The 12304-nt window shown below is 48.8% G+C and overlaps 1 protein-coding gene across 1 annotated transcript in view; it reads right to left on the bottom strand.

The window, feature by feature from the left end:
• CSMD2 (CUB and Sushi multiple domains 2) overlaps positions 1-12304 on the bottom strand; it is a 306341-nt gene that overhangs the window by 134734 nt on the left and 159303 nt on the right. Inside the window, exon 12 of the mRNA XM_040588319.1 lies at positions 7746-7858. Coding sequence (XP_040444253.1) covers positions 7746-7858 — 113 coding nt within the window. The remainder of the gene's footprint in view (positions 1-7745; positions 7859-12304) is intronic.

Below are 12304 nucleotides of genomic sequence, written 5' to 3'. Positions count from 1 at the left end.
AGACGGACCGCGTCTCCCTCCACGGGAGCATCCTTCGGCTCCTCCGGCCCAGGGCACGCCGCTGGGACACCTTAGCGCCGTTCCACGTCTGCCGCCTTCCCCCTCCTGCCCCATTCCACGTCTGCCGCCTTCCCCCTCCTGCCCCGTTCCACGTCTGCCGCCTTCCCCTTCCTGCCCCGTTCCACGTCTGCCACCTTCCCCCTCCTGCCCCATTCCACGTCTGCCGCCTTCCCCCTCCTGCCCCGTTCCACGTCTGCCGCCTTCCCCCTCCTGCCCCGTTCCACGTCTGCCACCTTCCCCTTCCTGCCCCGTTCCCATCTCCGCGTCTGGTCCCGAAGCCGCCACCATACCGCAGGGGAGCGCAGAGGTTATTTCGACTTCCCGTAAATACGGCACACTGCTATCTGTTACCTTCGGCTCCGTAAAATTTCATTTCAAATTCATACCCCTGCCCTGTATCACCATTAGCTACAAAACCTCATTCCTCCGCAGCCTGCCGAGCGCTCCCACACTGCTTCCCTGCTTCACATGCATCTCATCGTTCACGTCCTCCTGGTTTTATCCCCATCATCTACGATCAGCCTCGCTGTCTTTTCTCCCCGTTTTCAATTTCTTACACCAAATTGGAAACTTCTTTTATGACAGTTTCTTTACAGAGGAAAACGGCATAATCTGAGATTTGCATTACGCCATCTAATATTCCAATTTGGTTTGAATAACAACAAGCACCTCATTATTATTCTGACTCCAGGCAACTTAGAGACAGGTGTATTTTGAATAGAAGTCACAAACAAGGCACCTAGCTTCTGCTGCTGCTGTATGCACCTGGAACTAAAAAGTCACTGCCACATAATGAAGCGTTCCAAAAATAATTTAATATATATTAATACGATAGTTTTCATGAAATAGGTGTCTTTTTTTTCCCCGTTAGTGAAAACAGCTTGCCAAGATTTACGTATTTTCCTGCCAACTTGGAAAATCCAAATGTTTCAGATTTGTACTTGCAAAGAAGGGACAAAATAGAACAGTTTGGACAACAAGATAGTGTTGAACTGTACGTTACTCTCAAAAAAAAAAAAAAAGCAGGAATCAAATCGTGCAAACGATGAAAAAAAAAAATCAGCTTTAAAACTCAAGAAACAGCAACAAGATCAAAGGGTAGCATGCATATTTTAAACACGTATCGTGTCCTGACAGGCACGGGAAAACTGGTAGTGCCTTCTGCTGCAAGTCAACAGCCTTTTAAGAATTCATCTCTGGCATTCCTTCCCTCCCCACACCTTGAAGACTTGAAATGCAGGAGCAGCAGGCGCCGCCGCGGGCACGCTGCCTCGGCCGCCTTCCCCCAGCACCCCCATCCCCGCTGCCACCGACGCCGGCGGCGCTGGGTGCCCCGGGGAAGGGAACGCTGAACACCCCGGTGCCACTGCGCTGTTTGTTCCTTGTTTGAAGAGATGGCCAGAGTGACACAGCGTGGCTTCCATCTCGGTGGGAGCGAAGTGTTCAGTCACCTCCCTGCCCTTGCCAGGCTCCTGCGCTTCCACCCGGGAACAACAAAACTCCTCGACAGACACACACGTTCCGGCCCGCAGCTCACTCCGGAGAGGGAGCCCCGGCTCCTAAAGCCCACGAGAGTTTTGCCATTAGGCAAAATTTTTGCTATTTGCCTGGAGGAGCTCCCCTCCGCACCTGCCCCAGAGGGATGGTGGCCACGGGACCTCCGCAGAGATGCTAAGCAGCTCCAGCAGCAGCCAGAGAGCTCCAGCGTGCAGCATATGCTGCTTTTTACAACAAGGACATGCTCAGGCTACCAGATACTCGGGAAAAAATGCAGCTGAGCAAAGAAAAAGAAATCCCTTTCGACCCTCTGCTAAGAAACAATAAAGGTGCCCGAGATGCTCTCGAGGCACCGACTGTGTGGTCCCCCCTACGTGTGAGCTTCTGTAAGGGGACCAAGCATCCTCAGTCCCATCAATCCACCGATGAGAAATGGCACTGCAGATGAGATTACGGGAGCCTGAATCCTCAGTGAACCCTAGGTTCCTCAATTACCCGAGCACGCCGCACCAGCCCAGCTGGAACACTGCCACAGAGTGAAACCACAGGCTTAGGAATGGGAGAGAAACGAAGAATTAGAGCTCACACTTCCCACCGCGCACGTGGTCTCCTTGTTAGCGGCAAGCAACCAAAGCTAGCGCTCCTCATTGCATTAGGGAGGGCAGAAAACGGGATTTCTGTCCTGAGAAAATCCCCTGGTTCCTACATCTCTTTTCCTACATAGTAAAATTCACTAAATATGTAGCAGGGCAGAAATCCCCCCAAAAAAGAGCAATTCAGAAATATCAAAACATGTTACTTCAATAAGACTGAAACATTTATTCTGATGAATGTTTAAGTAAAATCATTTTCACATTAGAATAATAAAAGTCAAAACTAAACAAGAACATCTAAATCAAGTGTTTTGACATTATTTAAATGAAACAAGTCGACATGAATCTTTATCTTCCCCATCAAATGTGATATAATGCAGATAAGATTTTGACAAAACAGCATTTTTGAACAGAAGATGTTTCACCAGCTATTTATGCTATTTGTCTTCTGGCCGTGGGTGGAGAAACCGGGTCCCTTGGCTCAGCACCGCGGTGGCTGCCCACGCTGCCAGGGTGACTCAGGAGAGCGAGAACCTCGCTGTTCCCTCACACCGCTGCACCGCGACCCAAAACTGAGGCCACTCTTTTCCTGGAGTTCTGGGGGAATTCCTGCCCCTGCCTGACCTGGCTCTGGAGGAAAAAAAAGAGGATTTTGCAGCTGCAAGCACTGTGCTAGGAAAAGTCCGGTTTCGGGGAAAAAATATCCACAAGGTGTGGGACCTGTAAGCACTTCGAGGCTATAGGTGTGGAAATCACACAAACGTTACCCCCAGTCAGAAAAGACCCTCCAGAAAATATTTAGCCTCACACACATTCATTTGTACGTATATTAACTTTGCTGAAACTATGGAACGCTGTAAGCTTTCCGCCCGCACCTGAAGGAACCAGGACCAGGGTGCTTGTATTGCCTAGTTCTTTTTGTCGATCCCAGTGATGACGTAAAAAGGATCTAGAGAGGAAACCCCATGAGCAGGAGGAGATCAACTAAGAAGGAAAAGCCATTTCTGCGTGTCTTTGCCACATCCTTCCCATCTAAAACCACCGCTGCAGGGCAAATGCAGAAACCGAATCCAGCAGCCTCATTAAAACCCTGTGGCATAACGGCAAATCGCTCCCACTACGGTTTATACAAGACTTAAATACGAGTAACATGACCCGGAGAGCACTTGAGGTCAACCCATCATAAGCTAAAAGCCTTCCCGTCTGTTGGGTCAGCAGTGCTGCAGCGTGTTTTATGACATGAGTCAATACATTTAATGGAAAAGCAGAGCAGGAAAGAGCAAAACACTGAAGTTCTCTGAGAGACTTCCACCACCACCAATACTGGGGGCTTAGGCAACGTGGAACCTAAATGAAATAAAGAAATGTAATTAATGAAAGCCACCTGCATGCTATCCGGGCTTCTCGGTGAAACCTGGGAGCATTTCACTGGAGAAATCCGAAGGCAGCGCTCCACGCCAGGGAGCAGGAGCTCAGCTTCGGAAGCTAACCCTGCCCAGCAGCAGCACTACCTGCAGAGGTATTTTTTCCCCTCAAGTCCCCTAGGATCAGGCAAGTGAAGACGGTATTGATCGCTCTCAATTCGACACAGATAATGTGTACGCACACCCTTACGCGCAGCTTGCACGCAGGCGTCCCCGCAGAGCTCCGTACCCGCGTATCACACATGTACCCCCCGACGCGGCCACCCAGCGAGCTCCCCCGACCAAACACCAGCCGGTTTGATTAAACCCAGAAAGGTCAGCAGAGGAAATCTTCAGGCTCCAGCTCTGCAGAGCTCCCTAAGCCTCTTAGCACCGCGGGGCTACATTTCGGCTCTAAAGCTAAGCTCCTCAGACCAAACACTTAGTCAGCGTTTCAGCAACAATAAATATTGTTTAATCATCCCCTGCCTGCAGCATGCTGGTGGTTCGGGACACAGACCTTAGTCAGCGCTACCCAAACGAACCAGCTTCCGACAGAAATCCAACCGAGATTAGCGTGCGTCTAGAAACCTAGTTCTGATTTTAAATTATTACTTTACATGAATGATAGATAAATGCAAGGCTAAATTAAAAGCCGGCTTTGTTCTGGTTTTCCATGGTTTAATATTTCTGTCTCTTAGCACAGAATTTTCAAGTGCTGATTTACTTTTATACTGTTGCTTGTAAGAACCTCAAGCTCATCGGTACCGGGAAGACTTTTTCCCCAACACTTCCCCTGCGAGGAGGACCAAGCATCTTCAGTCCCATCAATCCACCGACGGGGAATGGAACTCCAGATGAGATTATGCAAGTCTGAATCCTCAATGAACCCTAAATTACTCAAAAACCTTTGAAAATGTTACCCGGAGGTATTATTTATTCCCAACCATTACAAGGGGTTGACCCGGGAACTTTCACACCACCATCCTGACAGCTGCGGAAGGCAGCGGCTCCAAGGGGAAGGTACTTTCAGAACAAGACATCCCAGATTAAAGGAAAGAAGGGAGACGATAAGACCCAGGACCCCAGGAGGCTGTAAGCCCTCTCACAAGTCAAGCACTAAATTGCGGTATCAATCAGCTCGCTATGGTGGTGAGAAAGAAAAAGACTTTTCCAGCAAAGTGGAGCTTAATACAAATTTCTTCTGACAAGCCCTGGAAGTCCAAAAACATCGTTCACTATTATGAGAGAATGCCTGTTTAAAAGGATAAACTGGCTGCAGTTGAGACATTGGAGATTTAGAAGTAATCTTCATGAACATTAATGAGCCAGATCCTCAGCTGGTAAAGACTGACACGGCTTAATTGAAAATCAATGCTGTCGCACTGATTTACACCCACCGAGCATTTGCTCCAAACGCATCCAGTCTTGCAGCGTGAAGATTTGGAAACACCCGAATCCAGATACCTTGTGTTTTGTACATTCTTCCCGGAGTTGAAAATATATATATATTTTTTTTTTATTTTTTTTACATATTTCTCCTGGAAAGCACGAGGACCTGGTTGGCTTCCCCCTCCCCGGCACCCTGCGCATTAAGAATCTGATGGCATATTGCCCTCCTCAGCACGTTCCTTCCAACAGGTCCTTGAATCTCTGCATCAATAAATCTCTTGGGCATAACTGTTTCAGCACTAGCAACAGGCTTTATGATGGCATTACGCTTAAAACGTACACTAAAACTTAGATGTTTTAGGATAGATGGCTATTTAAACATACTCTATAAGCAATACTCGGCCCTTCTACCAGGCAGATTTTTGGTCTTGAGTTTATATAGCTCCATTAGCCGTAATTTTCCTTTCACAATTAGGAAGACGTGTGGCCATAAAACTGATACGGAAACTTGTTAGTAAGTTGCATATAATTTCATAACGTATTTGGCAAGTGCTAATTGCCTCTTACTTAAATGTCTCTTTGCTTTGTAACTCCAAGCATTTGCAAAAACTAAAACCTCTGGATAGCACCAGCATGGACCTGGGCTTTGGGCATGGAGCGGATTTGTTTGTTCATGCACAAAGCCCTTGTGCAAGGTCAGTAGCTGCTGTACAAAACCTGCAAAGATGCCCAGAAACAGGACCAAAAAAAAAAAAAAAAAAAGATATGAACGATCAGCAGAGCGTAGGCTCTGCTTCTAACACCTGCAAAGGACAGGCACGCCCCAGGCAAGGGTTCCTCCTTCAGCATTCAGCAGCAGCAGTGCCAGAATATTCCTTTTTTTTCTTTTTTTCCCTTCCCTAGGACACCACAGGCATAGAAGAGCACAGCAGAACAGGCGGCAGCTGTGCAGGGTAAAGCTGGTGAGCAGGGAAGGGAGAAGAACATTTGACACTGGAAGTTCCATACGACAGGACTCCAAAGCAGGAATGATAACGGTGATCCCCAAACCGCCCGGTGAGGGCACAGGGAGCAGGAGCAGCTCAGTCTTGCTATAGATCAAACTCCCAAAAACATCCAGGCGAGCCAGAGGAGGACAAAGTCACGCTCCTTATAGATCCAAAGTTCACAGCAGATGAACAACAGCGTAAGGAAGTCCCTGTATCATGTGCTTTGCAGCTTTATGTGCTACGCTACAGGGTAAACATCAGATGTATCAAGAGGCTGAAAAAATACATCCGCATCGCTCTTTGGATGAGATTCACAAGGCTGGGGAGCGCTTTCAGCCCCCACAGCTGGCGGGCAGGGGTGCAGCAGCGCGCTCCGCCAGGCTGCCAAGGATCAATCGCAGCCAAACGTGGCAGGAGACAGACATGGCAGCTCCTGCAGACAGTGAGCTTCCCCTCCCAGCCAGTGAGACTGGAATAGCACCATTAAGATGCTCCCTAGACAATCAGGCTAGACCTGCCTTCTCCTCCTTTCAATTCCGTTATCTCTTATCCACGTCCCTCCACGACTTTTCTGCTGACCTGGTCCTGTAATGCTGTAAATACTCCAGCATCATGACCCAGTCCCCGCTCCCGGGCGCTGCTCAGCCTGCCTGGACACGCTGGCATTCACCCCAGCCACGTTTTTGGGTAGGTCAGGTCCCTTCAGGTTCCCAAAACTGCGGTTACTTCAGTGTCACATCATCAGCACCACGATGGGCAAGTCTGGCCCGAACACACGAGGACACTTCCCTGAAAGATGGCAAGTCCCAGAGAAACGCTGTTAAAAATGAATGAACGCTAATGTGCATTTAGGGCCCTTGAAAGCAAGATTTCAATGTTAGTGCTGATGTCGGTGGAAGCTGCTGGTACTCAGGCACTTCAGGAGCAGCCCCCATACCTCGATGAAGATTTATGCGCCTACTTTTAGGCGTCAGAGACAAAAGAGTAAGCCTTCCCTGGCAGCAGCAGGTCACAGAGAAAACAGAAAGGCATTCAAGTGCTTTTCGAAGAGATTAAAGATGACCGAAAAGAAGCTGACATGGAAGTGGAAATGTTCCTGTGAAACGAGCTCCCCCTCCGCAGGCACGAGGCACTGATGGGGGATGCAGAGCGTGTTCTCCGGAGCGGTGCTGCAGAGGGTGCTAAGCACCCTAGGCGCTCACATCCAATGTGGAGACACAAGACGGAGATTCCTGGAAAAATCTAAAACCAACTCAACCAAGAATCTCAGAAAAGCTTCAGCCAGAATCACCAGTCACTCAGGTGAGCGAGGAGGAACACTTTTCCATCACCTTTCCTCTAAACCTGTAAAGACCTACGACACCAGCAAACACAGCAGCTTAAGACAGACTTCAGCATTCATGCCCTAAAGCATTTCACGAGTTCCTTCTGAAAAATCCCAGCATTAACTTTTCTTCCACTTGCAAGACTCCAGACTACCCCAAGTTTATAGTTCCACTGATCAACTGGAACCATTGATTACTTGATCACACTTTCTCCCGCAGACGCAGCCTGTTGCCAGCAGCTGAGATTCACCAACTCTTTTCCAACTAAGCAGATGAAACGGCAAAGAAACATTACCCACTCCGTCTGCTTTCATGGAAAAGCTGTTCTTACTGCAGCAAAGCTTCAGTTTTAAGGAAAAAAAAAATATCTGCAGAGCTTCAATATATTTAGAGAAGCCTCTTTTTCTCCCAAACAGCTGTACCCATCTCATCCCCGGTCCCTTGAAAACAGCTAAATTCTAAGAGTGAGAGAGATGCCTGGATTACCTTCATACGTTGCTTTGAATCCCAGCAAATTGCTGACACTGTCTGTCTGGAAGAGGAGCCACATCTGGTGGTGCGTGCTAACGATGAGATCGGGGACTGTGGTACCTGTCAAGCTGTAAAAATAAATAAGAACAAGTAAACAGCCTGTACATCTCCCCAAACTTATTATCCCACCAAAATAAAGGCTGTGTACGCCCCTGGGGGAGCAGAAAATAATGAGAGCAACACCGACACAATTAAGGATAACCCCAACACAGAACACTGTCCAAAAATCTGATGGATTTTCAAGACTGATGAGCCTCTCGGTATGTTTGTGCATCCCACCTAAACAGGGAGCCTTCTACCATAGTTAAGGGCCTGCAAGCTATTACTACCAGCACCATAATAATTACAATTTAGTACCATTATTACAATGTATTATCCGGCATCGGTAGTAATAATTTCCTTCCTCACCGAAGCAAAACGTAAGCAAACAAATGAAATTCCCAGAACCCATACTGGTGACTGAATCCTCTTAACTGCCTGTAGAGTATTCTCTAGCATTACAAAAAAAAAAATTACCTTCAACACTTTCTCGGCGACATTTCTGTCCTCGCAGACAAGTTTTCACATGAATGTCAAAAAACCAAACCAAAACAAAACAAAAAAAAACCCCAAAAACCAAACCCTGGAAGACAAGGCACGAGCCTCAAATCTGCTGAACGCCCTGTGAGCCCTTGAAAATTGCTACTAATCCAGGCGGTACGGGATGCTCAGGACATTGCCTACCCTTCAAGGAGACTCTTAGGAGAGCTGAAGAGATTTAGAAAAATGTCACCAATATATCCGCATTAATGAGCCGTGCGCGGCTCTCATTCAGCCTTTGGGATTAATCACCTCGTTGCGGTTCAACACGGCTTTAGAGTTTTATCCCCCACCCCAAGCGCCCGCTCCAACCGCGGCTCCTGCCCTTCCCTATGGAGTCACCGTGGGAAGGGATGGTCACGGCGTCCGTAGTGTCACGTTGCCCGTCTCAGCGGCAGCGTTAAACGTTATTATACTACGGCTGCCAAGGTATCACTGTGATAAATTTATAAATCACCTTCAATGCAACTGCTGCGAGTGGATAGGTGTTTATTTTTCCCCGTAGTGTTTGCTTAAATCTAAATACATACATATGGATGGGCATGGCTTCTGCCTGGCACCGTTCTCAAGCACGACAGCAGCACCTGAAAGGTTTCTTGATAAAACTGATCCCCAAGCTCTCCAGGCAGAATTATTGAACCCAACGCTGCAAGGGAACAAACCCAGCAGCTGTGTGTTGACAGCATCCTGTGAGGAAACGTAACTCGCAGCCTCCGGGCATCCTTGTTGCCATTCCCAGCTTCCCGGGAAATCAGAGGCGGTACGGCCGATCTGCCGGTGCCCGTGTGCCGAGAGCGAAGCCAAACGCCTGCTCCAAGGGCTGCGCTGCTTTACCGCTCCTGAACGCCCTCCTGAACGCCGGCCACGTGCTGAGCGCCAGGGTCTCTCCGAGACCCTTCCAGGGATCTAACATGGATGGGACCAACTCCACCGGACACACAACTCTCCTCCCCATCCCGGAGAACTTCTCACCGCATACGCACCGGAGACTACGGTAACGTCCGAAACCAGCCACTGCTTGAGCTCTGGCCGTGGAACCTGAGGGGTGTTTTTCCCTGAAATCCCATTCGTGTCTCCCAAGCCCATCAAAACCTCCCAGTTCTGCCCCCACCTTTGCTCTGTTCCTGCTCTGACCTGCAACAGAAATTCTGCTGAGCCCAAGGTGCCGGCAAATTAAGAAGTAATCTTGTTTTAATGACTGTTTTGCATCCAGAGAGTTTGATGGGAGAGGCAGATGAAGTGCTATTGTTGATTCTCCTCAAGTTATTTAAGCAGCAGACGGGCAGGAATGAGGAACATACCACAAGAAAAACCTTCAGAAAAAGGCACTTCAAAGGTTTTTGCATGCTTTCCCACTCTACTTTAACAAGCTGAATGATTGATTTGGGGGCTTGTTACTTTAGGGAATAAAATCCTCTCTGCCAGTCGGAAAGCTCAGCCTAACAATCTGTTATGTTCTCCGAGATGCATCTCGCAGGGATGCGAGTGAGACGGGAAACAAATGGTCCTTCACACCTCAGCCTGGGACAGCGCCCGCTGCCACACAGGCGGATTCAAACGTCTTTCTGCAGTTGGAAGGCGGCAGGACCCAGTTCCTCTTCAACATCCAAGAATAAATCAAGAGCAGTAATAAAACTGGAACTCCTGCCTTTAACAGGGTGAGGTTTCTGCACGTCGATTCCTCCAAAAAAACTACAGCTCTGTACAGTGTCCAGTGGATGCATCCGATACCGACAGTGGGTAAGAGGGCAGCAAATGCTGAGAAAAGTTGTCCACCACGTTCATTACGAAGGGAGTATTTCTGCGGTCTTCACAGCTCTCTCACATTTCATTAGTTTTTCACTTACCCTCCCAGATGAAAAATAAATAAATTTCCCTGTCTGGATTCAGCATCAGCAATTTAACAGAAAGTTCTCCTGCCAAGAGAGAAGATACCAAGACACTACACCTTTTGCAGACAGGCTCAAGATATTCCAAAATTGCACTAGCAAGGTGTTGAGTAGCTAATACAGAGTGAGAAAATGTGGAATGATTAAAATCACATTGAGGAAAATCTTCACGGGCTTTAGACAAACAGAAAGGGATGGAATGAGAAATCATTTCAGCAAGTTATTACAAACTACTCCCCTGGCAGTAATTTGCACATTTTGACCAATCAGCTGTGAAATGTTCTGTGACACTTTAATTACAAACACTTTTGCAATAAACAGACCTCACATTTATATACATCGCAGATTAGAGTTGCTGACCTAAGTATCACCGGTGTTCACGTTCGGAACAGAAACGTATGGGAAAACGAACCTCGGAGAAGGAGAGGTCTCGGAAAGAGGCAAACATTAAGTTAACGGAAAACGGAGTGGGAGGCTGATTCACGTAGAAAAACAAGGGAGGAGGAAGAATTAAGAAAACCCCAGAACATGAAACGCACTCTGCTAGCTGGGAAGAGTACGAGCGCTTTGCTAGAGCAGCTTTTGGGGAGTCGTTTGCTCTTGCATAAGGTGATTAGGCAGAAAAGAAGGGAGACTTGCAAGTCAAGACACTTAAAGCTGGTGGCCTTGGGTTCCAGCACCCCGTTCACTGCTCCAAATACTCCCCCCAAGAGTCAGGGTGACTTTTCCCACCTCCTGCCCCAGCATCTGGCTTGGCAAGTTCCCCCAAGCCGTGTGAGACTTTGACAGCCACCACCGCCTTACCTCCTCGCTCCCAAGCTGCAAACGAGACCCCAGGGCGGCGAGCAGCCAGGCTTCCCGAAGCGCTCCGGACCCCAGCACCGTCCCAGGGCGCAGCCGAGCTCCAGGATATGGAGCAAAATACCTGCAGGTGCTCAAAGCCGCCCTGAAGTCACGCCGTCCACGCCAGCAGCACCCCGCTGCACTAGCCCAGTGCCACGTGTGGCCCGTGCCTTGCTCTGCACCTCCACCCCCCGTGGCACGGCGGTACCTGCTGACGCATGCTTGCGGCACGCAACCCGCCTGCTGGGAGCGAGACACATCTCCCAGAGTGCTCCCATGTATAGCACACCTCCCACAGGTTTTAATTTTTTAATCTCCCCACAGCTACAGGGTATTCTGGATCTCCCTAAAGCTACAGGGTATTTCACTTTAATGATTCAGAGAACCTACGGCAGAATCATTGCTATATCACGATATATGATATCACGAATGATACACAATTACGTCTGAATGACACACAAATTGATTTCTCACTGACCCTTCAGACAAGGAACAGAAAGACTTTATCAGAGGAGGGGCAAACATAAGTCATTAACATCAGCAGGTTAATGAGAATAAATGGCCCTCTGAGAGATGATCAAGGCTCACTCTTTTTCAACGGTGGCATTTTCTAGAGGCTGTTGTAAAAGATCCTGACTCACCCCTATGACACACAGGGATCCGTTTCCACTACAACCCCCCCTCCCCAGCACGGCGTGGATTTGGAGTGAAGCACGCTGTATGTAAAACTAAAATTCGGAGAGAAAGTTTAAAGGAGAAAAACCTCCCTGTGTGTGCTCAGGGCCACCCTCCATCCAAACCCGGCGGTGCCAGCACACGAGGACACGCTCTCCTCGGAGGAGCCAAGAGCTCCCACCGACCTCAAGAGAGCCTGGAAAACCGCAGGCGCCACAAAACGATGGTGACATCCCATAAAACACGTGGGTCAGGGAAATCCCTCGCCCTCAGTGTAGCAACCCACAGCTCCTGGGCTGACACACTCCCTCCAGCCGAAGCCAGACCCACCTCCAGCTCCTCAGCCCTGAGGGTGGGATGGCGATGGCCAGTCCAGAGCCAGTTCCCCTTTACTCCCTGTATTAGCTGCACTGTAACACAGAGCACTCGGGCTCCGCAGCTTTTACAAACGATAGCCTGACAACACGGCAATCCTTTCTTCTACAAACTGGCAGCATCGGAGATTTCATCGCTTCCTTCAGCACAGCT

Source organism: Falco naumanni, chromosome 3 (genome assembly GCF_017639655.2).
Source record: "Falco naumanni isolate bFalNau1 chromosome 3, bFalNau1.pat, whole genome shotgun sequence".
Taxonomy (NCBI): Eukaryota; Metazoa; Chordata; class Aves; order Falconiformes; family Falconidae; genus Falco; species Falco naumanni.
Note: the sequence above shows the minus strand (reverse complement) of the source record. Positions and strands in the feature narration are given on the sequence as shown.